Raw genomic sequence first — 27,182 nt, 5'->3', positions numbered from 1 at the left:
ACCACAGAGCAGAGAAGCTTTGCACTCGACGGCATCACACGTTCAGCTGCATGAAGGTCAAAGGTCAAAGTATACTGAACAGGACAGCCTGGGTATGGCCTATATTTGTTATAGGTGGCTCCTGCAGGACATTCACCCTCCAAACCGGCCTGCACCCCGGCCTGGTAAGGGATCATACTGGAGCTCCGGGTCAGTGGTTCTCCAAATATCTGGATGGATCATGACCCCTTGATGCTCACAGGCTGGAAATGAATTAATTACAAGAGATGGTTTGGATTATTTAGTTTATATTGTTAGTTACATTATTTGATGGGCAGAACATTCATTAACATGTTCTTAATTAAATAAATATTGCACATTAGCTTGACATGTTCATGTTCAAATTCAGAATATATTTTTTCTCAAGTTCCCGTTCACACGAAATATGAATATTCATCAGCTGTCTAAGTACAGGAAGCAGACAAACACACTGACTTCTACCGGAAACGAGCCGAACGATTTTCAAAATAAAATCCTAATTTTGGGAGAGGATGGTGGACGATTTCCAGAACAGGAAATAACTGAAACAATTTGGACACTGGCTTCTCCGACATGCTCAAGTTAAAGGGTTCAAAGATAAATCTCTCTCATCTTTGCTACAAACCAGACCTCCAACACCACGAAGACCACCACGGGCCCGTCGCCACGGAAACACCAGAATTACTCAATCTGCCTATATTTGGGGTTTTTCTGTCGGAAAAATAATTTTAGAAATCAAAGTTTGACCTGTCCTAAAACAATTAATTCCAGATTTGCATCAAAGTGAATTACTTTGAAAGGCAAACCGGAAGCGCTGCTCCTGGCCCCGCCCCGCCTGTAGGAGCGGCCGGTTCCTCCCAGCAGCCACTCGGTTCGGTCTGAGGGAAAGCTTTTCTTCTCGCAGCAGCGGCAGGGGTTCCGTGGCTGAACGCCGGAGACTCGTCCCGTTAAATAACGCGCTGAAAGCGGCGAGAGACGGAAGCCTTTCCTCGTCGTCTGCCGCGCCCGCCGCGCCCCGTCCGGGTTTCATTTCCGTGCGTTTCGCCCTCGTGACTGTTTCTCGCGGCGCGCTCGGGTCCTTTTCGCTGACATGGTCGATTATCACGCCGCACGCAACCAATCGCCGAGCTCGGCCGAGCAGACCTACATGGAGCAGGAGAATGACTGGGACCGGGACATGATGCTGGACCCGTCCTGGGAGAGGCAGCAGGTGAAGGTGAGTGAACCGAGCCGAGCCGAGCCGAGTCGAGTCGAGCCGAGCCGAGGCAGAGGAGGCGGCGGGTAAAAAGAAAATGGCAGGGAGGGATGGTGGAAGGAGAGCAGCGACCGAGGGTGACCCACAAACCTCGCCGCTGTGTAGCAGCTCGGCCAGAGGCGGTTCTCAATGTGAAGCTGCTTCATGCCACCCTAATTAAAGCCCCCCCCCCGCCCCCCCCTCTGAACGGAGAAGTGATTGTTTCTGTGTGCAGATCCAAGCCCGTCAACATGAGCTGCAGCTCGGCCCTCTCAGGGGTCATTTTCACCCGCAGTTTCTTTCTTCTTCTCCTTCTTCTCTCACATCTTTCCTGAACGGACGCAAACCTTCTTCCCGATGCCGACATGTCGGCCTTCAGACTGGGATGCTTGCAGGGATTCATCTGTTTTCTCGGCTGGGTGGTCGAGATGTTCTGCTGATGCGAGGGGTTCAAGGCCGGCGCGTCGATCATTTATCTCTCACGCTCACTCCTTTATTGTGACGTAACAGCAGCGTTGTCTTTTGGTCAGCATCAAGCGCGTGGCAGAAACCCCCGGGAAGGATTTGTCATTATTTCCTGCTCCTATAAAAGCAGCCGTTGGACCATTGGAAGTCTTCACACGTTGGAGCTCTGGTTTTCGGCCACGGCCTTTCTCTCTGACTGCTCGGGTGAAGCGAGTCGCCTTGATCACGCCTTGAGGTTACACTGCATTTGTCCTGCATTAATCATCAGTTATACACTTCTCATCGCCGCCTTTAGCCAGCTGCTGGGCTCCAACATTTACGCAGCATTCTCCACCTGACGACTAAACCGTTTTCTGCTTAGCAGCGAGGAATGGTTATGTGCCTTGTATTGTCATTGGTTACCTGTGAAAAATGTCCCCGATAATGTCAATTAAAGCCAGCCACTATCATTCAAAGGACTGGTTTTTAACCCGGTGTTGAAGTCTGTGCTGAATGACGAGACACCTCCGTGATGCATTTTGAAATGGATGGAGGGCACACATGTGAATTTTGACTCATTCTAACAGTTGAACTTGGAATAAAACGCTACCGTTGTCAGATTTGTGCCCTAAATCTTCAACAGGGAGTGGTGAGTCTGCGGAATGCGTTCAAGAACCTAGCCTAACGGTGCGGTGAGGTTGTGACGGCATGCTTTCTGTGTGCAGACGGCACACTCCCGTCCTATTGACTATCTCGGCAGATGGGTGGCATGCTTTGGTGCGGTGTAACAGCATGCCGAGCATTGAATCTCGCATATTTCTCAGGCCACTCGGCTGCGAGCAGGTCATTTCCATCCGACCCGGCGTGTCCAGTCCTTCACGTTTCAGGCTTGCTGGTTAGTCATCTCTTGGGACTGTGCGTATTTGTCTAGAGATCACACAGGCCAAAGTTTATTTATAAGGGAAACTTAACCCGCCAATGATTAACAGAGTGAGACAGATCTTCAAACTGGGCTGAAGTCCATTACTAGCCTGTGTTCAGGAGAGTCCTCGGTGTTCACCGGAGGTCCATAGGTTTTTGGATTATTGGGAACCTTGCAGGTGGGGACACGTCCAACTGTCAAGTGTGATTTGTGCCACCCTTGAGGCAAGGGAACCAAGGGAAAATTCCTACGGTGTATTCACACTGACAGTTATTGCGTAAAAGTGAGAAAACGCCACCTACAGGAATACTGAGATACGTGGAATTAATAAGTGTGGGATGTTTTGGTCCTTGTGGTGTGTCCGTGAGGTCAAAATCTCGAGTTATCTGTTGGGGGGGGGGGGGGGGGGGGGGGGTTCTAATACAAGGCATGCTTAGGGTGTTCTCCCTTTCATTTGGCATTCGCATTAGACCACAAAGGACAGGACTAGGACACAATTACCTGTCAAGCGACAATAGTTCTTAGTTGACATTGGAACAAACGGCACTGGAGGTGTTGCGTTCATACATCGATTAATAGAAGAAATCCACATGATTTGGACTTTGTCTGCATTTTTGAATAATGCGCTGTGCACACCTCATCGGTATCGCCTCATTGAGCAGACACAGAAGAAAAACGCAGGCATGAAAGAAGACAAACGGCTTTTTGCTGTTTCCAGCCTGCATTTGAATTAAATTCCATTTCCAGCCCTGCAGACCAGAGATTCACTCAATAATAACTTGTTCTGGGAGTCTGCTGAAGTTTGGAAATAGTTGCTCAAAGTCTGTGTTTCTCTGTCAGAAGCTGGTTTCTCATTGCAGTGTGTCCAGTTGTCCTTTTTGCACATTGAGCAGCATTTTTCAACACCCCAGAGGACCCGGACTGAGCCCAGCACAGTCCAGCGAGCCAAAGCTTTTTTTTTTTTTTTTGCAGCCGACACTCCTCACTTGGAAAAACATGTCATTAAATCGTTTCTCTCCGCTCTTGGATCCACCGCAAGTTGAAACATGTCAGAGTACAGAGTGACGCCACCAAGGGCTTCTTTGGCAACTCTGTGTAGTGTGGCAGAAAAAACATACAAATCCACCTCCTCAGTGACGGTTAATGCTACAAATATTTCTCTTCTCACGGGGCAGGGCTGAAGTACAGGGATGTGGGTGGATGAGCTGACAGGCAAAGGGCCTCGGGCCGTTGCAGCAGCGCTGACTGACTGTACGGATTTGTTAAGGTAATGTAAACTGAAAGGCAGGCTGATTACGACTTGCCCCTCTATGAAGGAGTTATTTGGTAAGTCCTTGGAATCAATGGGCAAAATGTTCTTTAATCCGGACAGAGTTCAAATTAAAATTATGATCGGATGCACTGTGTTCAGGACCCTAAGAATATTGATCCAATTAGGAATTGCGTGTTCATGCATCACACTTTCGATCGTAATAAATTATTTTGACATGCGCAATTTATACCAAATACACTGTAAATAAACAAAACATCGCTCGGCCCTTTTCTGCTTGAAAGGTCAGCGCTATTTCACGAATTCTTTCCTACCATCAAGTCTTTCAACAATTTTAAGCTCCTTTAATATCTCCGGCAACGTGTTTGTCTCAGATATTGACCAGTTCTGTCTTTCGCTCGCTCTGCTTCAACTAGCTTCCAGGAATAGCAGAAGCGCGTAAAGCTGACGTCACAGACATGCGCAGTAAGGACGGCTTGTACCGAAACATGGGAATAAGTGTTTTCATGCGCCCTGATCGGATTATGAACCGGCACAAACCACCCCTCTTGATCGGAATAAAAGTTTGATCGGAATGAGCTTGATTGGGTCAGACTATTCCGAATTCAGTGTTTACATGAAGCATTTTTATTAGGCCTTCAATCGGATTAAATGTGTCCATGTAAACGGAACCACTGTTTACATGCCGACGAAGGCGTGGGAATCGCAGCCACGTTTGATGTGCTGCTATAAACTAGACGTACCTGGTGTAAGCGATGGAGAGGTGAGGGCTAGACTGGAGGATTTGATATAACGCTCCTCTACTTTTTACTTCACAGGTCAGATAGTTCTTTTTATATTTGTGTTTCATGACGAATATTTAAACACACCAACATATCTCAGTTTTTCCCCTTCTCTAATAGTTTCAGGTTGCTTGAAGAAGATATTGTGCATCCTCCCTCCCAAAGTCGCAAAGGAAGCAGCAGGAGTACATTTGTTGCCTGCCTCTCCTCACACAACCACGGGCACCCGGACGTACACCAATACACACATCTATTCCCCGTTGCTGCCAAGGTGGGCCGTTGGGCACAATGTCTGTCTGTTCTTTTGCTGCCCACTTTCACATGCTCTGCGTGAGACTGGCTGGCAGGCCGGCGGAGCCGCTTCAGATGGGTTGGCTCGGGACGAGCTGCAAGTGACATTCTTGTTGGGACACACGGATCAGACGGTGCATCCTGCCATCGCCTCTGCACTGTCTATGATCTGGTTTCATAATATGCTGCCAGGCTGTTTTGTCTTCCAGTTGGGCTTTCTGTTCCAAAAGAGCTAAAAATGTTAGAGGGAGGCAGACTAAGTAGCCTGCTTGCTAGAATATTGCACCCTATGTGACATTTGGAGGGAAATGAAGGAGCAGGCGCTTTTGATTGTCTGTCTGGCTGATGGAGTGCAGCAGGATCAACCTGGTGAGAGGAATCCTATTGCTGTTGAACGAAAGCTGTTCATCAGAAAAGGCTGCCGAGCAGATATCCTGCCCCTTGTTTGCAACTGAATGTCTGCAATGTAGTCAGCCCTGCTACTCGTACCTCGAATAAACGGGAATGATCGACTGGCTGTATGACACACTAATACATAAGCATAGTGTAGAAATACAGCACATCCGGCGAAAGGACTGTTTACAAGACAACTGTTTCACTCAAAAGCTGTGAAGGTCTGTTGCGTTTCATCCATTTGTTTGTGAGAGCAACATTTTGGGTGCTCAATGTGAGACCTGAAAATGGCACCCCTTAGCGTCGTCATGCTAAAGGGCCAAACACAGCTCCTCTGAAAACCAGGAAGTCCCAGCCCAGGCTCGAGTCTACGCACACGCACCTTCTGTGCTTCTGGCGTGCGCACAGTGTCCGCTCTGCTGCGATCTTATTTTGTGGTGTTGATTTGTAAATGGCAGCTCACCAGATGCTGCCCTGATATTTGTACTGCAGCAGATCAATATGCCTCTGCTTAACTCCGTGGCCAGCATCGCCTGCTTGCCGTTCTGTCTGCGCTGACTGGAAGCACAGACCACTTTTTTTTTGAAGGTTGTGGTTTATCCGCACATTCTCAGAAACATAACATGAATGCAAATCGGGTGAACATTTGGGTGCATTCTTTGACGTTGAACAGCTGATTGAAATGAACCAGAGACTTTCTGCGGTGATTACAACACTGAGACAGTTGGTTCTGTAGAAATGTGCAAACTAAGACCGGTAGTTGTGCTAAAGGTGTGAGCTTGTGTGCTCAGACTTCCTGTTGAATGCATTTAACACTTTCTAATTTTAATGAATTCTGGCGAACAATCTGTTTGAAGCTAACACACACAGACGAGTAAATGTTCACTCTTTTATGTCGCAGCAGTAGATGTCCTCATGAATGCTTGCCATTCTCTCCCTGCCAGATGATTCCAGGTCAGCTGTGGGAAAGCCCTCCTCAGCTGACCGTTAGCCAGCGTCAGCGTGAAGCCGCGAACAACAAGCCGGTCAAAGCAGACGGCCAGCGAGGGGGCAGAGCGGGGAGGAATGCAACCCCTCTGTCTCTCTCTACTACCACTGGTGGGAGGGGGGGACATTCCTTTGGTGGCCCATTTATGGCCTGCTAGGCCAGTGGGAGGGGGATTTTGCTAAAGGGGAAGGGGGGGTATCCTGTTTTTTTGTCAAACAGGGGAACCAAAAAAAGGAGTTGGGGGGTTTGTAGGATTGCAGATGAGAAGGAGAACGCTCTACAGGGACTCGGGGTACCCGGAGAGGAGGGGCCAGGGTTTACAGTCAGTCACAATATGACGAAGGTCTCGTCGTGGCACCAACTCTTGCTCCCATTATTTATTTTTTGTATAGATGTTTTGAGACACCACCCTCTGACCAATTGATCATGGGAAGCACTGCCGTCCAATCAGATGAGAGCGTAGTGGACCAGCTAGCCCAGGGCTGCTATTGACATTGGTTGGCTGCAGGCCTGTGTGGTGGTGGAGCCGAGTGTCTTTCTCTTTCAAAGAGATTTCTTTACGGTCTGTCTCCCTCCCGCTCTTTGTGTGCGAGGAAGGCTCCACAGCGAGGAGGACTTGGGTGGATCTCATGTCACGAAGTTTACGAGCCCGTGGATCCACTTTTAAGAGGTGACAGGAGGACCTTATGCTCTCACTTCCTAATTGTGGCTGCGTTCCTGAGCTTACTTCTTGACTGCTGCTGTAATTATGAGGATTGCTGAAAGCTTTTTCCCTCCGAATAGAAATGGCCAACAATAGGGACTAAGGATTTCCTTTCGTTAGCCTTGAGCTCCGACCCCCCCCTTTCAGTCACCCTCTGACCCTAGCCTTGAATATAGCAGGAAATGTATTTATTTTTTGTCCACCAGTTTTGAAAAATCGGAATTGTTCAGAAATTTCACAAGCGATCTGTAAACACTCTGCAGGAACTCAACTTGATGTTCCCGCCCTTTTACCACGCTGTCGCTCTGGGGAAGCATGCGTTTGTTTCATGCGTTAGATTTCAGTCATCTCAAAAGCACTCTTCCCATTGAGCACTGCAGACACGTACGTGTGTGCTGGTTGTGTTGAAACCATTATTTTCCGAGATCAAACGTATCATATTTAGCATTAGATCATCATTGAGTTCATGTTGAAGCTTTGCAGTTTTCCTGCTTCATGTCACTGTAAAGTAAATATCTTGAAGTTTTGGCCTGTGAATGGATGAAATAATTCTCCATTGGCGCGAAGAGTTTTCCCCTTGTTTTGGATTAAATGAATAATGGAAAAATGAGTCTGTAAAGAAAATCAGAACTTCCGTCTCAGTGCTTGGTGGCTTTTCTCTGTACAAATGTTGCGTGTTTAGAGATTAATATAATGTAATAACATTGTATTTTTGTGGATTATTTCTTTTTCAAACTGGCTGTTATGATTGTGGACCTGATGAACAATGCAGCATCATCACTTGGGTAAACTCGTATAATCGTTTTCAGCTTGGGGGGGGGGGGGGGTCGTGTCTACAAACGTCTGTGGCATATAGAGTACTTGCTACTTTAGATTATTTCACCATGTGTGTTCTAGTACTCTGTTTTTGACCGTTTGCAGGAGGGTGGTGTTTGTAGGAAAGCGGCAGTAGAAAGGGTGTGTGTTTAGGTGCGTGTGTGTTCAGATGCCTGTGTAAAGGGTGGTGGCCCTATTATGAGTCTCGGTGAGTGTGGGCTTAAAATTGAGGTTTTCCTGCATTCACATAGCCGTTTTTGTGCATGAGGCGGATGCTGAAGACTTCAGTTGAACAAATGCTAACGACTCACTTCCTCGCGGAGCGCAGGCGGCGTGACTTCTAAAGTTATTAATTGTCTTTGTATTAAATTTGGTCCATTTGACATAAAGGGAAATAAACAGAGGAACAGTTGGAGAGGATTCAGCTGCAGTTCAACTTTGCTTCTAGCAAGTTCCTCATAAACAAAATGCCAGAGTAGTGTTTAAATGGGAGGATTGCAGAAACCTCACACCTCTGCTGTAGGCGTCTAATTGGGCCTCACTTATAATGATAGAAAACAAAGGCCTTCATATTCCATTCACAGCTGCAGCTTCCTCTGTGGCTTTTTGTTCAGGAACAACAGTTTAAGGCAGTAAATGTGTAATTGTTTCATTCACTATCTTTGATCTATCTTGAAAGAGAATAAAGTGTTGTGCAGACTTTTTCTGTAAATTGTTACCTCCATCATTCATGCATGCAACTGTGAGTCTGCATCCTGTCAGACCGATGCTCTGCAAGCTCTGTATTTTTTGGAAAAAACACTTAAGAGCTCTGCGGTCTTCCCGCATCTGAGAGAAACCGTTTAAATTCAACAAGAAGTTTGATAAGGAAAAGAAAAACATATTCAGTAAAGCTAACGGTGAAGGTATTTTAAGAGAACAATATCATAATCATCTCAACCATTGCCCTCAATGAGAATGAATTGTTCACGCCATCTGAAGTTGTCCTCGAACTGGTCAACTTCCATATGCTGACAAGGCTATGAAGAAACATCTGGAAACATCAAATTGGATCGGACCACCCCACCATCAACACTGACCCAGAGATTACATCCCATCACAGACCACCAGATTATATCCAGATCTAATTTACATCCGGGGTGAGTAAAGGAAGACTGTGATCGATGTGTGTAAGTATGGTATACAGTAGTCCCTCATTTTCCGCGGGGGTTACATTCCAAAAACAACCCGCAATAAGTGAAATCCGCAATGTAGTAATTTTTTTTTTTTTTACAATTATTATACATGTACATAAATGTTTTAAGGCTGTAAAACCCCTCACCACACACTTTATACACGTTTAACAGTCAGGCATTAATCTAAATAGATTGTTTCAGTATTATAGAATGAAACCAAAGATCAAAACCTTTTCAGAACTAAACATTTGTTTGAGGAATAAAAATATATAGTACGTACAGTAAACGTTTTCCTGTTAATAATGTTAAGGCGTGCAGGTCGAGGAAAGAGCCGCTTGGAGTGCAGAAGAACAAATATTCTACTCGTGCTGTCTTTAGCCTCTCATGCTGCTTTATTGGATAGCTTAGCACAGCGGAACGGCAGCGGCTACATGTATCAACAGGAAACGATACCCAAAAGGGACGTGACGTTTATGGTCCTACAAAATAAAAGCCTCTTTTTACACAGAGAATAAGAGCGCTATAAAACAAATGCTTAACAAATAAACATGATAGCTTTTAGAAATAACAAATTTAATTTTAATGATCAACCTACGAGGTTGAACACATAATAAGTTATTAATAGCAACTCGCGCGTATTTCACAGTTCCTCCGACCGCGCCCATTCGTCTTGCGCCGTTTCAAGGCGCGTTCAAGTGCAAAAAATAAAATCTGAAATTGCACTAAATAACTCCGCGAAGCAGCGAAGTCGTAGAAAATGAACCGCGTTGTATCGAGGGACTACTGTACAAGGGAAATAACTGCTGCTTGATGTTTATGTAATATGTGTTTAGTAAATGAAGGGCACAGGGTGAATTATTAGGATCCAGGATGGTCTGGTGCCGATGCAGTCTGACAGTTGGTGCATTCTCATAATTAGTGTCATGAAATATATATGCTATAACTGTCTACAATCAAATTCAAGAAACAAAGGTGTGCAGTAAACTGTAATATGATGTTTGTGTAATTGTAATTAGAGGGTAATGGATTAGCATGCCCCAACTTGTTTGTTTTCTTGTCTAAATTCCAGCCAGCTCATTATCGAGAAATCAAGCTATATTCTAAAACTTATATTGTTTTTAAGAGTGGAGCTTGATGGATGACATGGCCACACCTATACAGGTTATTCTCCCTTGGAGCCTAGGTGTGTGAGGGAGATAAGAAAAACAAACGGGGGGCAACAAACGGGCTGCGCTAGTCTTCTAGCAAAGAGAGAGCTGCAACGGGAAGGTGGCATGCCGTGTCTGGAACACACTGAGAGCGGACATCTGGAGGGGTGCTTGTCTGAATTGGGGGTTTACCTTGCCTGTGCAGTTCAAGATCCAGTTAAGCACTCAAAGTTAGACCAGCACCAAATTCCGTAATGATAAAAATGGAAATAATAAAAAGTAAAATTATCTTTTTTGCTTATTCTTTTTATCTGATCAGCCACCTTTACACTTAAGCAAAGTTCTTACAGTGCTGGTTGTAGTTGTACAGTATTTCATATTTAAGAATTTTGTTAAATAAGAAGTTTTCTTGAAGAACAAGTTTTTGCTTTTCAATGAAAACATAACTAATTAATGGATTATTGTCATATGTCTAACTATCAAACTTTGAGACTTCTTTAATTCTAGTACAAGAAATACTCCCAGAAGTTCTGATATTTTCTACGATGATGCATACATAAAAATGGGACAAAGGTTGGAACATTCCATCTGTAACCTGGTTAATGCATCACATTATCATGTGAAAGCTAGCACTATGAAGGGGGCATCCCCAAAAGTCATTAACAAGCAAGGCGAGTTTCCCCACTGAGAAACACATGACGGCTTAACAGACATTATAGCACAGGCCTGCACACACTGAGCCTATTATAAAGCAATATTTTGATTAATTTGCACATTTTTATTTTTCTTAATGCTTCTTTACAGTGTCCCCACCAGTACTCATTTCACATTTGTTCTTGTGTTGTTGTTGGGGTTTTTTTTGGGGGGGGGGGGGGGGGGGGGCACATGATATTTGTGCATCGTCAGAAGAATCAAGAATCAAGAAGAAGAATCAAGAAATGTTTATTGCCATTCAGACACTCTCATGCCCGAATGAAAAACAGCACTCAGGTCCCAGCTCGAGGCACACAACAAACACACACACTGGAAGGTGGTGTAGCTGAACGTCACCCTAATGGGACATCACCCAAGTGCCCTGTGTGTATCAGTATGATTGTTGGGGTGTGGAGACCAGCGCCTCCATCTGTTAAAGTGGCTTTGAAAGCATCACAAGATGGGCCAGAGAACATGATTCAGACTAAGTGTGCGTTTTTGTATCCTCTGTGGCTGTCTGATATCCTCAGCGAGCTTCATGTTGTATTATTTAACGGCTTTCTAACTAGGGCAGTGGGCAAAGGGGTGAAGATGAGAGGCCTACTGGGACACATACGTGTAGAGCAGACACAATGGATTGTGTGTGTACAAACAGTCATTCAAACTCACAAAATCGCACTAGGGCTCCCTCTGCTCTTTATATGACACTTGCACATAAAGCAGTGTGGTGATGTGTCTTGAGTTTCAAAGAACGCTTCGGTCCGGTAGTCTGGCATGAAAGGCTTTGCTTCTTTAACAACAGATGAACAGCTGCTGTTTGAAACTACGTATTGATCCATCCATCCATCCGTCTTTCACCGCGGAGGCAACAGCCTCAGCAGGGACTTCCAGACTAGTTGGAGCATACATCCGATCCCCCTTCTTGAAAAGGAAACCACCACCCGGGTCTGCCAGTCCAGAGCCACTGTCCCCGACTGCCATGCGATGTTACAGAGACGTGTTAACCAAGACAGGAATTGTTTGTCACGGTGCTGGCATAACGGACTAAAAACTGATAAATAATGCTCTGAAGGGATGTCTGTATTTACTCAGTGAATTATCATGTAGAAAACCCCTGTGGTGGTTGTAGCTCAGAGCCAACCAATCAAATGAACGACCCCGAAGAATAAATTTAAAAGGACCAGAAGTACTACTATCAATCGGCCCTAAGAATTCACCTTTCAGGGGGGCAGAAACGGAGATAGTCATCACGACTCTCCCCGGATCAACCCCCCCCCCCCCCTTGTTTTGTCCACCTACGTTGTACATATTATGTGTCTTTTTAATTTATTGTTAATTATTTAATTGTTATTTTGCATCAATTGAGTAATTTAATATTAATTTTGTTGGTATTGTTAAATGTCGATGCTTTATGTACCAACGACTTTCAATGGAAACAGGACCGCAAGGGCTTTTTTGAAATGCTCCTCTTAGACAGGATGTTTGACTGTATTTGTACTGAAATACATGCTACTGTTTGACTGTACTTGTGCTCTAACATTCTATCAAATAAATATATTCATCATCATCTTCAATCAAAGTAAAAATATCTCGCTCACTTGGTCTCAACATAAACCAAAAACTGGACTCATGCCATTCCAGTCAGGGTTCACCAAAACTCGGATGAGGAGGCAAGTAGTAATGCTACAAGTAGTGGGAGTCAATCCCTTGGTGGGGGCCACACAGTCTGTTTAATGTTTAAGAGTTTCCATGGAAATAGTTGGACACACGGCCCGTAGCCGATGCATATTAAAAAACAAAAACAAAACACACATTCTCTTGTGGGATGTTTCAAGCGGTTTCACTCCTGTGACTGCAGGAGTTCTAGGTTCCGTCTTACATTGGCTGCCTCTGCAGTAAAGCGTTTGTGAGATACAGAGGCCAGGTAAATTCTTAGCTGTAATCTTAAGGTTCTGAACAACAGCAAAGCATTCGTAGCGTTGTGGGGGATATAGCTTATAATTGACCTCACATTTCTTGAACTTCTTGAATAATGCTTAATTAGTCAATTGATAGAAGTTACTTACCATCTATTTCAGTGGTGCCCACACTTTATTGGCTTAAGAGCTACTTTTAAAATGACAAAGCCAAAATGATCTTACCAACAAAATGATATAGATTATTTACAATATACATTGGTGTGCCTTGTATAACAGCATGAACCCATATGGTACAATACAATTCTGTACATTTTTGGCCATTACCTTCTCTGATGCCTTGCACTGAATGGAACCAGACAGGGCTACATAGTCTGGACAGGCAACTATTCCAAATTACCATCAGTCATAGCAAAAGGGTATTTGGGCTTAATAATATTCATATGGGAAAAGGCTGACTCACAGAAATAAGTTGAGCCATATAATAATGCAGTCAAGAAGTTCGCATGTTTCTTCATATTTTGGTACTTTTCCTCAGCGAGCAAGTTCTAGAACAGTCCATAAGCTCTGGACTTCAGCTCAATGTCGGCCTGGAGTGTCAAAATCTCCTCCACTCCAGACGAGTTTAAATGAAACAGAGCTGCAATTTCTGTGGCGAGTTCTTCAACATCTTCCCGAAATGGATTGCATATACTGTAAATCTAGAAACTGGCTCAGGTGAAGCAAAGTCTTGAAAAGCACTCGTAAGACTACATTTTCAATCTGCTCTTTGGAGCAGCTCTCACGATCGAGTTGTACCCATGCCTTCTGATTGGTTACTAGCTCTGATGCAACAAAAGGCACAAGATCCTTTCTTTAGTAGAAATACATCAGAAGCTGCTAACAAGGTAATTTGTTTGCATATTAGCAGTACAGAGGCATTGAAGATGTTACAGCGGGCCAGGGAAATTTTGATTTTTGAACTTCTGAATAATTGGCAGAATAATGGGTCATGACTAGGAGCTCTATTGCAGGATTTGTCAGTTAATGTTTCAGGCAAACCAGCTGCTGTAGCAGAAACATTCCTGCTTGGCTGCTGGCACTAATGTGGGTCAGGGAAGCCCTCCATCCTTTTTGCAATCGGCCACGAGTCTACTATCCTGTCTGATCCAATCAAAGCTAGCCTGCAGGGGATTAGTGAGCTACCGTTCCCCCAGTTAACAAAGACTCCTCTGTTTGATCTTCTCTGTCTCGCATTGCTGTGGGGAGTAAACAATGGCATGTATGTGGAGTTAATGCAGACCCTGATACTCTGCATCAGCTTCAGATTAACACAGTTTTAATCTTTGGCTTGGTTTTTATACCACCGCTGTGAAACCCTGATGGCACGTAGCTGCTGTACAAAAAGAATCATGCTGCAATGTTTCCTGCTGAGCTCACCATCGCTGTCGTTCAGTTTCTGTGCAAACACTGTCTTTGAACATGACTTCCTGGCATTGATGGGTTATTTTTGCTTACCTTTTGATATCCGCTGCAGTGGTGCTGGTTTCCTGCTGTGTTTTGTTTCAAGTATTTGATTTAGTTTGAAAGAAGTATTTTACTTTGCATTATGGAGGAGGAGGAATACAATTGTTGGTAAAGGAAGCGTAGCAGCATATATACTCTGGACATCAGGTGCTGAGAAGCATTTTAAAAACCTAAAAAATAAGATGCTGTCGTTCTAGGTTGCTTAGCAACAGCATTGAAGTAGGGTGCTGGCATCATGGCTGCTTGGCTTTCCTGCATGTCCAAACTATGTAGTAGAAAGAACTTAACGTTAGGTGAAGATCCACGGTTGAACTTTTTGAAAGCTGGTAATCTAAACTCTAGGAAGGGAAATGAGAGTAAAGCACAGGAAACCACAGGGTTGATCTTTGAGACGGTCGAGCTGATTGCAAAACAAAAAGTACCCTCCACACACAAAACCGTACATACCATGAACATGCTCACTTAAAGCTGGGCAATAATTCAATATATCCACAATTTGATATAATAAATAAATAATGCCATTTGGTGGTCCTAATATGTTGCAGCCCTTCTTAAAGGGCCTTTTTGACTGGTATTGGCCAAGGCTTCCTGTATATACGTTGCTGGGCATTAAGAACACTGAGTGAGGGCAGGATGATCTTTGCAGTAAATTAACTTAAGGTTAGTGTGAGGGGTTGTATTGATGCATAACTGTGTCTTAGCGTGTGGACTCACATGGACAATAGATTTACTTCTGTCTAATTTGCCCAAATGCCGCGTGTATTTTTCATGTCTGAGATTTAACACCATCAGTCTTCCTTTATTGATGTCTATTTGAATGCTAATTTTTCAGTGGCTTGAGTGTGTGTGTGTGTGTGTGTGTGTGTCTGTCAGACAAGCACTGGGACAGTAGGTGCGTTTACATGGACACATTTAGCCCGGTTAAAATCATGATCGGAATAAAAATGCTTCATGGACACACCTTAACCGGAATAGTCTAACCCAATCCAGCCTGATCCGGTCACAATTCTATCCCGATCGAGAGGGGTGGTTTATACCGATTTGTAACCCGGTCAGGGCGCATGAAAACACTTATTCCGATGTATCGGTACAAGTCGTCCTTACTGCGCATGTCTGTGACGTCAGCTACACGCGCTGCTGCTATTCCCGGAGGCTAGTTGAAGCAGAGCGAGCGAAAAGCACAGCGGGCGGAAGACAGAACTGGTCAATATCTGAGACAAACATGTTGCCGGAGACATTAAAGGAGGAAACTAAAAGCACAAACGGGGAAAACGAGCGAAATAACGCTGACGTTTCACGCGGAAAAGCGCGGAGCGATGATTTGTTTACAGCGGAAGTTGCTACGCTACGCTTCTTCTTCTACCATTTCCGGTGCTTTTGGTCAAACTGCGCATGTCAGAATATTCTGTTCCGATCAAAAGTGTGATGCATGAACACGCAAATCCTAATCTGACTGGATTTTTAGGGTCCATGAACACGGCGCATCGGATCACAATTTTACTCTGAACTCTGATCGGAATAAAGAAATTTTGTCCACGTAAACGCACCTAGTTAGTCATGAATCCATGAAGGGCAGGGTGAGCTTTGGAATGTGACAGACCTGGCCCAAGGGAGTTGGCTTTGGTGAGATGTGTTTGCTGTATGGGTCATCAACAAGCGGAAATTCAGGAACAAACAAGAAGGACCAGGTCTGAACTCTCAGCTTTTTCACCAGGTCTCGTTCCTCCCTCCTCTCCTAATGACTCCCAGCGCCAGGAAGGCCTTAAATAGTCTGGAGACAGTTTGCATGTTCTAGATTTAAATCACGAGTAGAAAAGATGGAATATTATTCAACAGTAACTGGAAGTCCACTTTTAAGTAATGTACCGAAATCCTTAAAGGGATCCCTGACTATAATGGAATTTGAGCTCTCTATGATGGCCCCCGCCTCGGCGGAGGCCATGTGATCGCCGGCGTTTGTTTGTCCGTCCATTAGCAAGATAACTCAAAATGTTCTGGAAGGATCTTGATGAAATTTTAAGGAAATGTTGGGAATGTTACCTCAATTTCTTGGTTGATTGCAGGATTTGTCAGTTAGTATATGGAAGTCATGTAGGGTGGGCATCTCTATCTCACCACCGAATTTCATCTGAATCGGATCCAGAATGGTATTGGGGGAAAAAATATTACATTTTAATAGGGCTGCACTGATTGCAATTTTCTGGCCGATCACCGATCTTTTTTTTAAAAAGTCCTGACCTGCCGATACTGATTTTGGCCAGCAGGAAATGTCATGGTTATGATAACGAATACATTGAATGAAAGTAAACGTGTCGGAGTTTTCATTCACGCGATTCTCACTCTATTTTCCCCGGTAACGGGGCGTAACAGAAACACAACCAACACCACAAGCTTCGTCTTCTGCATCATCAGACTTCGGTGCTAGATGTGAGTCATCCTCGCTTACATGCCAGCCATTTGGTTTTGTAAAGGCGGTAGTTTCTCAAAAGATCAGGTGCTGTTAAAGACACCTCCCTGAGCGACACGTTTCACCATCTCCTAACAAACCGCCATTTAGAATACAGTAGTCCCTCATTTTCCGTGGGGGTTACGTTCCAAAAACAACCCGCAAGTGAAATCCGCAATGTAGTAATCTTTGTTTTTTTACAATTATTATACATGTACATAAATGTTTTAAGGCTGTAAAACCCCTCACCACACACTTTATACACGTTTAACAGTCAGGCATTAATCTAAATAGATTGTTTCAGTATTATAGAATGAAACCAAAGATCAAAACCTTTTCAGAACTAAACATTTGTTTGGGAAATAAAAATATATAGTACGTACGGTAAACGTTTTCCTGTTAATAATGTTAAGGCGTGCAGGTCGAGGAAAGAGCCGCTTGGAGTGCAGAAGAACAAATATTCTACTCGTGCTGTCTTTAGCCTCTCATGCTGCTTTATTGGACAGCTTAGCACAGCGGAATGGCAGCGGCTACATGTATCAACAGGAAGAAATGAAACCCACAAGGGACGTGACGTTTATGCTCCTGCAAAATAAAAGCCTCTTTTTACACCGAGAATAAGAGCGCTATTAAACAAACGCTTAACAAATAAACATGATAGCTTTTAGAAATAACGAATTTAATTTTAATGATCAACCTACGAGGTTGAACACATAATAAGTTATTAATAGCAACTCCCGTGTATTTCACAGTTCCTCCGACCACGCCTTCGTCCTTGCGCCGTTTCAAGGCGCGTTCAAGTGCAAAAAATAAAATCTGAAAAATTGCATTAAAACTCCGCGAAGTCGCAGAAGATGAACCGCATTATATCGAGGGACTGCTGTATACAACACAAGAGTTTTGTGCGACACACATTTTGAAGGATGTTAAATGTTATCTAAAATATCAGTTTTATTAAAAAAAATCAATGTATGCCAACTTTGCCCTTCGAGCAGGTCGGTGGAGGTTTTTCCTTCACTTTCACCCTTTTAAGTCTTTGCTTAACCTTTTCAGCCTCCATCTTGCGAGTCATCTCATCTCCACAGGAAGCTGCTTAATGGTGTGTGCTTCTGCATGTGTCTGTGTCGTCTTTCACATTCCTTTACTTCAGAACACACACACTCGATATGCACATGGATGAAGGTCGGGTAACGACAGTCTGCCGCGTCATGCTGTAGGTTTACATGCTTCTGTATGTGAATCTAATTAAAAATTATCCGTTCATGTGAGTTCCGTGTGTGTGTGTGTTAGCAGGGGGTGCACCTTGCCGCCCTCTTACATCACCATTGTCGCTCTGACAGGCAGTTAAGTGCATTTCCTTTTAAGGTAAAAATGTGCAAGGAAAGTAGAAAGGAGGAGGGACAGGAAGTGCCTGTTACCGTGACAATGCTGTCTGCTGCCGGGCAACTGGGCTGGCCTGAAACTCCCGTTTGGCCACATTTTCAACCGCACATGACACGCGCATCGCCCTCTGTGTTATTTTCCGCCATCATGTTTGTCTCTGAATGCCTCATGAATCATTCATGTAACATTTGCTCCTGTGTTAAGAAATACTTTTGTCTGCCATTCTGGTCTCTTTGTTGTCTGCTTCCGTAAGGTGTGTGCCGCCTATTTGTTGGTTTCATCACATGGTTTGTATGCTCAAAAAAACCTGGGAATGCCAAGAATGAAAACCGAGCTGCTGAAATGACATGCTTCTAATTCCATGTACATCCAGATTACACTCATTCAACAGGCATTTCTAGATCGTCATTGTTTCCCCTGACACTAACAAGCCAGAGTTTTTGATTGGTTCCTCTCATTCTTTCCTTCATTGCTGTTTGTCCAGGGAGCTCCTGTGATATTCAGCTGTGAGTCTGATTGTGTCTGGCGGAGATGCAGATAAACTGATGCTGCCAGCTCAGCACGTTCTGGCTCACGGCAGGTTTTCTTTTTCTTCCCTTGATTAAAATAACCCAGCGCTGAGTAATCCTCTCCTGGTAGTTGAATTAGCAGTTATTCATTCTGTCATTATTACTCATAAAAGCAGACATAAACATGCTTCTGAGTTACTGAATGTGTTTTGCATTTACTGAAGTAATATTTAGGGGGGGTTATTGTCTATATCAGTGGTCCCCAACATTTTTCCTGCCACGGACCGGTTTCATGCCGTGAATTTTTTTTCGTGGACCGGGGGGGTATAATTACATTTAAAAAGAGGAATATAATCTTACCAATAAACTTTATATTATGCACTTGCAATTACACAACATCTACTCACCATAAATTGTTGTCCCAATAATTACTTCTGTCCTTCATGGTTTTTTGTTTCATAAATTCCACATTCTTGTTCTTCAATCCAGATTCTTGTTCTCTATGTCCCGAAGCAGTTTTGAACCCTTCATTGCTCGTTAACGAAGCCAGTCAGCTGTTAAAACCCGAGTTTTAAGTCTTAGTCCCGCTTCTTCCTCCTCTTCTTCCTCCTCAGTAGGACTTTTTTCCTCGGCAAAGAGGCTCTCCAAAGACTTTTGTTTCTTTTTATTAATTTTCGCGAGTTCACGGCTGGTTTTTTTTTGCAACGCATCAAGACGCGATTGTTACGTTGGAGAAAATCCGGTCGTTTTTCAAAATAAAACACCTTTTAGACGCTAATAATCGATACAACGGAAATTGTGTACGTTAGTTGTTCTTTCTTTGCGGCCCGGTAACAAATGCCTCACGGACCGGTACCGGGCCGCGGCCCGGTGGTTGGGGACCCCTGGTCAATATACAGTATTGGAGGTTCTCACGAACAAGAACAGCTTCTCTTTTCTGAAGAACTTCCTCTAAAGGACAGTTGGGTGTTTGTCACTGATACAAATTAGATGCGTATAAAGACAATAAATTTGTATATTAAAAAATGAAAGAGCAAAGAGAAGAGCTCCAATCAGTGTTGTGTGGAGGGCAGATGAAATGCAGTATAAAAAAAGCCCATTTGACATGATGGGACTCAACACTTCCCCTTTTCAGAGGAATATGTGCATGAGGTTACAGGAAGTTGGACTAATTGAGCTGCATCGTGGTCGTGTTGGTCACGCCGCTGGTGAAGCAGTAAATGGTGTTGCATCAGCTACAACCGGCTGCGCTGCATCGTGATGCCGGCACCAGCACTGGAAACGCCCGGCATTTAGCATTACTCCCCTTCTCTTGAGTTTACACACGCACAGCTGGGCTCAATGACATATCAGATTTAATGTTATGCTTTGTAAATCCAAGATTATTTACATTTCAACAAATGGACATGAATTTAAATGAGATTTCTTAATGTAGTCTTTGAAGTGATAACTCCTGCTTTCACAAACACTTTATTCACATTATCAGAGTCTCTTCATTAATAATCATGAATATTTCATTGTTATGTTAATTGAAGTGATGCTTGCTTTTCATATATATATATATAAAATCAAGCCCACAGTGCAGTTTTAAGTGCTATAAACTAAGTGCTATGAACTAAGTAAATTTTTCTTCGTTACATAAAAAAAAATGTTTTACTAATACCCTTCAGACGAAGGGCACTTGAACTAAAACTATTTACATTTTTTAAAGACGGGGAAGCCCTTAAATGCTGGAAGTGAGCTGGCACCGGCCAGTCTGGCATCAAGACAACAGAACAATTTGAACAAACTCGAGTTTGGAGTGATTTCCTCCTGCCTGAGCTGATCAACAACAGAACTAGAGAACTGTTGCAAAGCTCTGTAAAGTTTTTCCAGCGGTTTTAATAAAGGGCTGACAAACAGCTGACACTTTGTGCTGCCATGCTATCGGGCCTGCCAGACTTCTGATTGGGACTGTTAAAAAGCACGCACACATGCACGCACACACACGCTCAGTGGGTGTGTAATATTAATGACGTCAGCTCATTCAGGGATCTGAGAGCTTTGGTTTCGGCTAATGGGAACTCAGATTGAGGAAAGGAGGGGAACCCAGCTCTAACAGTGCTTCAAGCTGAGTCCAGACCAAAGACATTGAGTAATGAATACAGGTAGTCGTGGACTTACGACTGTTTGGCTTTACGGCCGCACTGGTAAGTGCGGATAAGACATACCGGAAAGCAGGTGAGCGAATCGGTCTCACCCATGATGTCTACAAAGAGAAAACTGTCCCTATCTACTCCACTGCATAATACGAGTACTGTAATTTAACATGGGTTGATTAACGACCAAATACTCGTTACTTCCTCGGAAACAAACTCACAACTGCATTTGGTTCTGATGGACCGGTCATAAGTCGACGACTACCTGTAGCTGAAAGGCCGTGCACGTACAGTACATTACAATAAGGCAAATGTTAACTGCACAGGTCGGAAGAGACGTTTGTGCTAAAGTTAAAAGGCCTTCCTGCTCTCTATTGACTTTTGATAATTTAACTTGATTTGTGGCGACGTTGAGGCTTGAAACGTGTGACGTCTGACCTCTGCCGTAGCAGCGTGCCTTTTTAAAGATCTGGAGGTGAATGCAGAGTAACACTTTCTTAACAGGTCATACAGTAAGTTGACTCATCTACCGAGAAAGAATGAGAAGCATGCGTCATACAGGAAATAATGTTCACAAATAGCCACCAATAAAGTCAGTAGAAAGGTCATTTGTGAAGTGATGAAAATATATACATTTGCAGTCAAGGAGGACAAGGAAAAGAATAAAACTGTTATGTGAAGTTCGATTCATTTAACTTGGTTGTGAAACGGAAGCTTTTGTTTCTTTGTCTTCGTAAGCCTGGCTTTCCCTTCAGGCATTAGTCTGAACCGACCAGGCACTTGAATGGGGTAGTTAACTGGATCGTGAAATTACTTCCTTGTTGGGTCGTTCAGCTCTAATTTGCGAGGGCGATTGTAAAACGGTGTCAAACACTGCACTGCCGGTTCTCACATGTAATGCACTATTTTATTGCTTTCTTGTGTGCGTCTAAGGTGTGGTTTCAAGAGTCTGTCATGCATTTCTGAATAACGTGACATTGTTGTTGGTATTTTAGGCATTAGAGGTTTGAATATTCCACATTTGTGAGGTAGCAGTACGAGCGGTCGGCCTTGTAACCACAGGAATAAATATTCATATTTGGAAAACTGATTAAATCAATTCTGGCTGAAATCACATTAGTTTGTCTCGTCTTTCACAATGTCAATCATTGTAGAAATTTGGTAACTCAGAGTCTTGCCTAGACGTCAATTGGTTAAAAATGTGCCGCCTTGGCAACAGAGGAGGAAGGTGGGTGTTGGTACTGCAACCTGTACTGACAACCTCTGACAAATTGGCCTTCAAATAGCAACTATTTGCTCATAAACATAAAATTGACCAACGTGTGATCACTTCCTGAGTGCCTTCTCAGCGAGATTTGTTTTAATCTCAAGTTACCGCAAAACCGCTGGGATACCAAGACAAAATGAAAACTGAACAGTGGTTTTCTCCTAGACAACAGCCATTCTCTAGAAAATGACGGCTCCTTTCACCCAGCTATACGAGTTCCATTACTTGTGTGAATCATTGCAGCCTCCAAATACGAGTTAATTGTCATTGTGGTCATTGTTAGAGAGAACGCTGTAAATCTGCAGCTCTACAAGTTTGCTCAAGGGTTAATATTCTACACCTCGTATGGTTGAATTCTCTCCCTGCATTCCTGGAGAATGAGCATGAACATCCTCCGCCCCCACGGTTTCCTGTGCTCTGCCTGTAACGACAGGAAGTGGAGCATTTGGCTGCTGATTGGCTGAAGAGAAGTGATGGCGTGATATGAGAGAGACAGACCGATGTCTTAAATACTGACAGCTTCTTCTTTGACTGGTCACGCGCCACTTAATGAAAAGAAAAGAAATAACTGTAAAGAATTAAGTTCTCGGTCACATTTTATAGCTTATTGATATATTTGAATCCTCACTCTTAACAGTCGGACATCAAAGTTATTTTGTATAATACAATCTTACATTTACACTTTCACACCATAGAGTTTGTGAAAAAAAGTACCAATGTGTTGGATGTTTTTTTAGGGGTGTCAAATTATCGCGTTAATTGCGATTAATTACTTACAGTCCTATTTAGCGTGTTATGTTTTTTAATCGCGTTCATCTAATTTTTAATTATTTTTATAATATCCTTTTATGCGCCGGGCTTTTTGTGCCGGGGTTGTTGGGGATGAAATAGTCAGTGACACCCTGAAGTGGACACTGATTGGATGTCATTACGTCTTTTGATTTGCCACAATAATGTAATTAATTTAAATAAAAATGCATCAAGTTGAGGACTTTTCTCTGCAATTTTTAGGTGAGATTAAAAAATAGATTAATTACAGGGTACATAATTAATTAATCGCTCAAATGTTTTAATCTGGGTGCTATTTTACCCTCACTGATTTTTTTATTAATTTGATTTTCACCTCTTAAATGTGTTTATGAGCCGATCACATTCTTCAGAGGATAATATTTTTAAACTCGGTGATTTCTTTTGTCCAAGTGTTTGTGTAAAGTATATGTATGATAGTCACCAACCCAGTAATTAAAAACAAATTGTTATCAAATGTATATGACCTATTTAGGAAAAGAGGAAGGCAATTTCCCAAGGCATATTTCTCTCCAAAACAAGAAGTATTTCTTTTTTTTTTTTTGAAGAATTTCAAATGATTTTTCAGTGAAATGTCGATGTTGGGGATTAAGAAATCAAGTGGGGCTTTTGTCATGGCCAATGTCAACATACTACTTTGCAATATTGGAACTATGGGATGTGAGTGGAGCAATATTCCCCAAAGTCGCAGCCTCTTTTGACACACAGCAGGTTGACACGGCCTCATGTAATGTTGCGCACAAATAACCGTCCTATCAACGGTCATCACAACAGTGTCCCCGCAATACATTAAATAATTACTTTGCGATCTTTTTCTTCTTCCGTTTTTCGGCACCTGACTGATAAATTATCTTAGGCATGATGACGAGTGACTACCGCAGAACACTTGCATCGCTAGCTTCCATGCTAGTTTTCTTACTATAAGAAAAACCCTGGGAAGTTAAACTCCAACAAAAATAAACACAGAAACCAATGTTATCACGCATTTGACTCCAAATTAAATCACCATTCATACTCTTTCACTCACAGTACATGGCCATTGTGTGTAAAACGGTGACTGATCTTGTATTGGAAGTCCCTGCGGATCCTAAAATAGGTTGTAAGAGGTGCTATCTGACCCCCAGCCGGACTCTGAGCGACAAAGACAGGAAGAGGCATAAATAAATGAACAAATAACTCCGTTGCTTGACACTTTACCCCTTCCCTCTGTGTCCTTCCTCTCCTCCCCTTCTTTCCTCTGTTCTCTACTTTCTCTACTTTCTGCCCCCCCCCTCCCCCCCCATAAAGAAACACATTATAACGCTGGTTAAATGTTAAAAGGGTTTTTAAATGCATAGTTTACTTTGGTAAAACAGTTTAACATCTGTTCTTTATCATGTTGAGATGATTCAGAAGAAAAATGGACAGTTACAAGGGGAAGCTTGTGTGTGTCTTTTACTTTGTCATAGAGGCCATCTCACAGAGTTCGGCCACTAAAGCAGTCAAATGTTTGCATTCTCTGGTTTAGTCTGTAAATAAAATTTGTACTATAGTATATTTCTCATGTCTTTCCCATATTCTGCACCCATCCACTCACGTGCTCTTCCGCCTTCTCTTGATGGCCTCTGCTATTTCCTCCCCCCTTCCCCTCTCATCCTTGAACCCCCCCATGCTATGTTTTTCCTGTTGGCTCCTGGGTCGGGTCTCCTGCAGAGAACTGTGTGTAATGGATGCAGTCAATGAGACTTGTTGAACAGTCTGTATTTTACTGGTGACTCACATAATGGCATATCTGAAAGCTAACAGGCTGGCCAAGACGTTCACAGCAATTACATGTTTGTCAGCTGCACTCTCGGAGGTGTTTGTTTTGGTGGGAGATTGAATCCACATTATAACTGTCAGCACAGCACATGAAGCAGGATCCTCCGTGTGTGTGTGTGTGTGTGTGTGTGTGTGTGTGTGTTAATGATCACCTGTCCAGACTTGAGTGGATAATGAGAACTAGAACAACCTCTGCTGCATCTTGTTCTCCTCTTTCCCATGTCCCCCTCTCCTCTTTTATCCATTCATTGCCTCCCTTGTTTTTATTCATTATTAGACGTTCTCTAGTGACAGCCAGTATTTTGGACCTGAATCTTGACCAGATTTTATTTCCTCTTTAGCTCCACTACATTTGGTTTTGGCTGAGCATTCCAGTTTATCATTCATCAATCCTCAGTTGGAGGTGTGTGTGTGTGTGTGTGTGTGTGTGTGTGTGTGTGTGTGTGTGTGTGTGTGTGTGTGTACACCAATACTTTCCTAAGACTACTCAAAAACTTCCAAACAGCTGTTAACTCGTTTAGACAGAGGCTGGCTCTTCGTTCGTAGTCGCTGGGTTGCCAGACAGACGCATGCATTGATGCACCATGAACTCACCAGGGTCCCACCGTGGCCCCTGAGGGACGGTGTCGGCTTCCTGCATTGTGACTCTAAATTGCTGCAGTTCGGCAGTAGCAGGGTTTGTATCCAGTTACATCAGCGTTCACTGGAATCTAGAGTGAAGCTATTTCTTTCTTTGTGTTTTCGTGATGTGTCTAGTTTTATATTTGAGGTGGACTTCGGGGAGTGTGTACTGGGTTGTGACTCTAAAATACACTTGCAAGTTAAATCATGTTAAAATGTGTTGCCAACAGTAGAGGGTCTGTTTGTGTTAAAAGTCCATTAGAGTTGAAGGCCCCAGTGTTACATTTGCGACTATTTTGCTGGCGTAAGTGGGCAAAGTGCGTGGATTGCTGTTCTGTGTGGGCGTTTGATTTACCTGTCTTGTAGACCATTTGAAGCCAATCGTGTCTGAGACCGTATCTAGTGAGGCTGCTGTGTAGCACACCCTTTTTTAATTGGTGTCCATCTAAGAATAGAAGCCCTTGTGTAGAGCCAGTCCAGACTAGTTTCCTCACACAGTCAGGCCAGCATGGATTTGGCCCAGTTTCATCTGGCACAGCCAGTCCAGTGTAGCATGTCTCCGTCCGACTTCCTTGAAGTTGCACCTCCTGCCAACGGTTTTCCATATAACATATGACTAGATGCACATATCTGCTGTTCGGTGCGACGACTTGGCCTCTGCTGCTGCTTTACGTTTGCTTTGTCATTGCCTGACAGTGTGCTGTGGCATACGCCTGCTTCAAATGAGTGACAGTCCAATTTATATGCTCAGCAGATTGTGTGTGTCTGATGACAAACTACTGCTTGCAAATGTAATTGTTTGTCGTGGTAAGTTTTGTAAAAATAATATGAATCTGCAGAGTGCCTGGTTAAGAAAGTGGTCTGATCTTCCTCATCCTCCTCTTCTTCTTTCGGCTTGTCCTGTCAGGGCTCTCCACAGCAAATCAACTTTCTAGTTGATTGCGTGCTTAATTCTGGCAAGGTTTTACGCCGGATGCCATTCCTGCCGCAGCCCTCTGCATTCACCCGGGCTTGGGACCGGCTCAAGGGAGACGCTCTCCGTGCTGCCTCTGAGGCTGCATTCCGAAAGTACCGGTCTGATAAATGAGCAAAATGAAAAGTTACAGCATCAATTTGCAAAGTGTGATGGGATCGAAGTCAAAACGAGAAAATAAACTCAAACATTTTGTGACTTTGGGTATTCCTCTTTTGCTTTTCCTGTTCTTTTTTTTTAAAATAAATATTATCAATTGATATTTATTTAGATTAATCTCTTGATTTAAAGAGATTAGAAAGATGTGCAGCAGAAGTGAAGTCCGGAGGACCATTGTTGCTCTATTATAAATTAAAAACCTGCAAATTATTGTGTGGAAGGTTTCCTAAAGGGTAGAACGAAGTTATGTTTGCCAGAATACCGGTGCCGCGAGGCAGTGAATTACATCATCTGTGGGGTTTGGTTTCGCAGCCTGCATGTACCTTGTGTGACTTTGCTGAGAAATGAGATTAGCAGGGAAAGATGCATTTTATTTGACCTTTTAACAAGGTTTGAGATCTTTCTGAGGAAGTGGCTGTACTCACATTTATGGGTTTGGTATGACAACAGGTCACAAAAAAACACACACTGATGACATCATGCACTTGAGAAATGGCTGTGTATTACTCATCTCAGGTGGAGCAAGACACTCCCTTACCTGGCCATATGGTATGCGTACAATTAAGTTTACCGTGTCATTAGAGAATCGGGTGTGGGCAAAAATTGTGTCTCTGCATCCCTTAAATAGACTTGGAGTGTGTGTGTGTGTGTGTGTGTGTGTGCGTGCGTGTGCGCGCGCACTCACGTGAGTGTCGTACATTCCTGAAAAAGGAGTGCCGTGTGTGCGTGACTGAGACAAAGTGTAGAAATGGACACTCTCTGGTCATCAGACTTGTTCTT

At 43.4% G+C, this 27,182-nt stretch overlaps 1 protein-coding gene across 2 annotated transcripts in view; it reads left to right on the top strand.

Annotated features, from left to right (window-relative positions):
• The first annotated feature begins 1,108 nt into the window (after positions 1 to 1,108).
• LOC137915037 (alpha-actinin-4-like) overlaps positions 1,109 to 27,182 on the top strand; it is a 49,639-nt gene continuing 23,565 nt past the window's right edge. The window contains exon 1 of one of the 2 annotated variants that reach the window (XM_068758519.1): positions 1,109 to 1,234. In XM_068758519.1, coding sequence (XP_068614620.1) covers positions 1,109 to 1,234 — 126 coding nt within the window. The remainder of the gene's footprint in view (positions 1,235 to 27,182) is intronic. The other variant, XM_068758520.1, reaches the window with a different exon arrangement.

Source organism: Brachionichthys hirsutus, unplaced genomic scaffold, assembly GCF_040956055.1.
Source record: "Brachionichthys hirsutus isolate HB-005 unplaced genomic scaffold, CSIRO-AGI_Bhir_v1 contig_1023, whole genome shotgun sequence".
In the NCBI taxonomy this organism is placed as follows: domain Eukaryota; kingdom Metazoa; phylum Chordata; class Actinopteri; order Lophiiformes; family Brachionichthyidae; genus Brachionichthys; species Brachionichthys hirsutus.
Note: the sequence above shows the minus strand (reverse complement) of the source record. Positions and strands in the feature narration are given on the sequence as shown.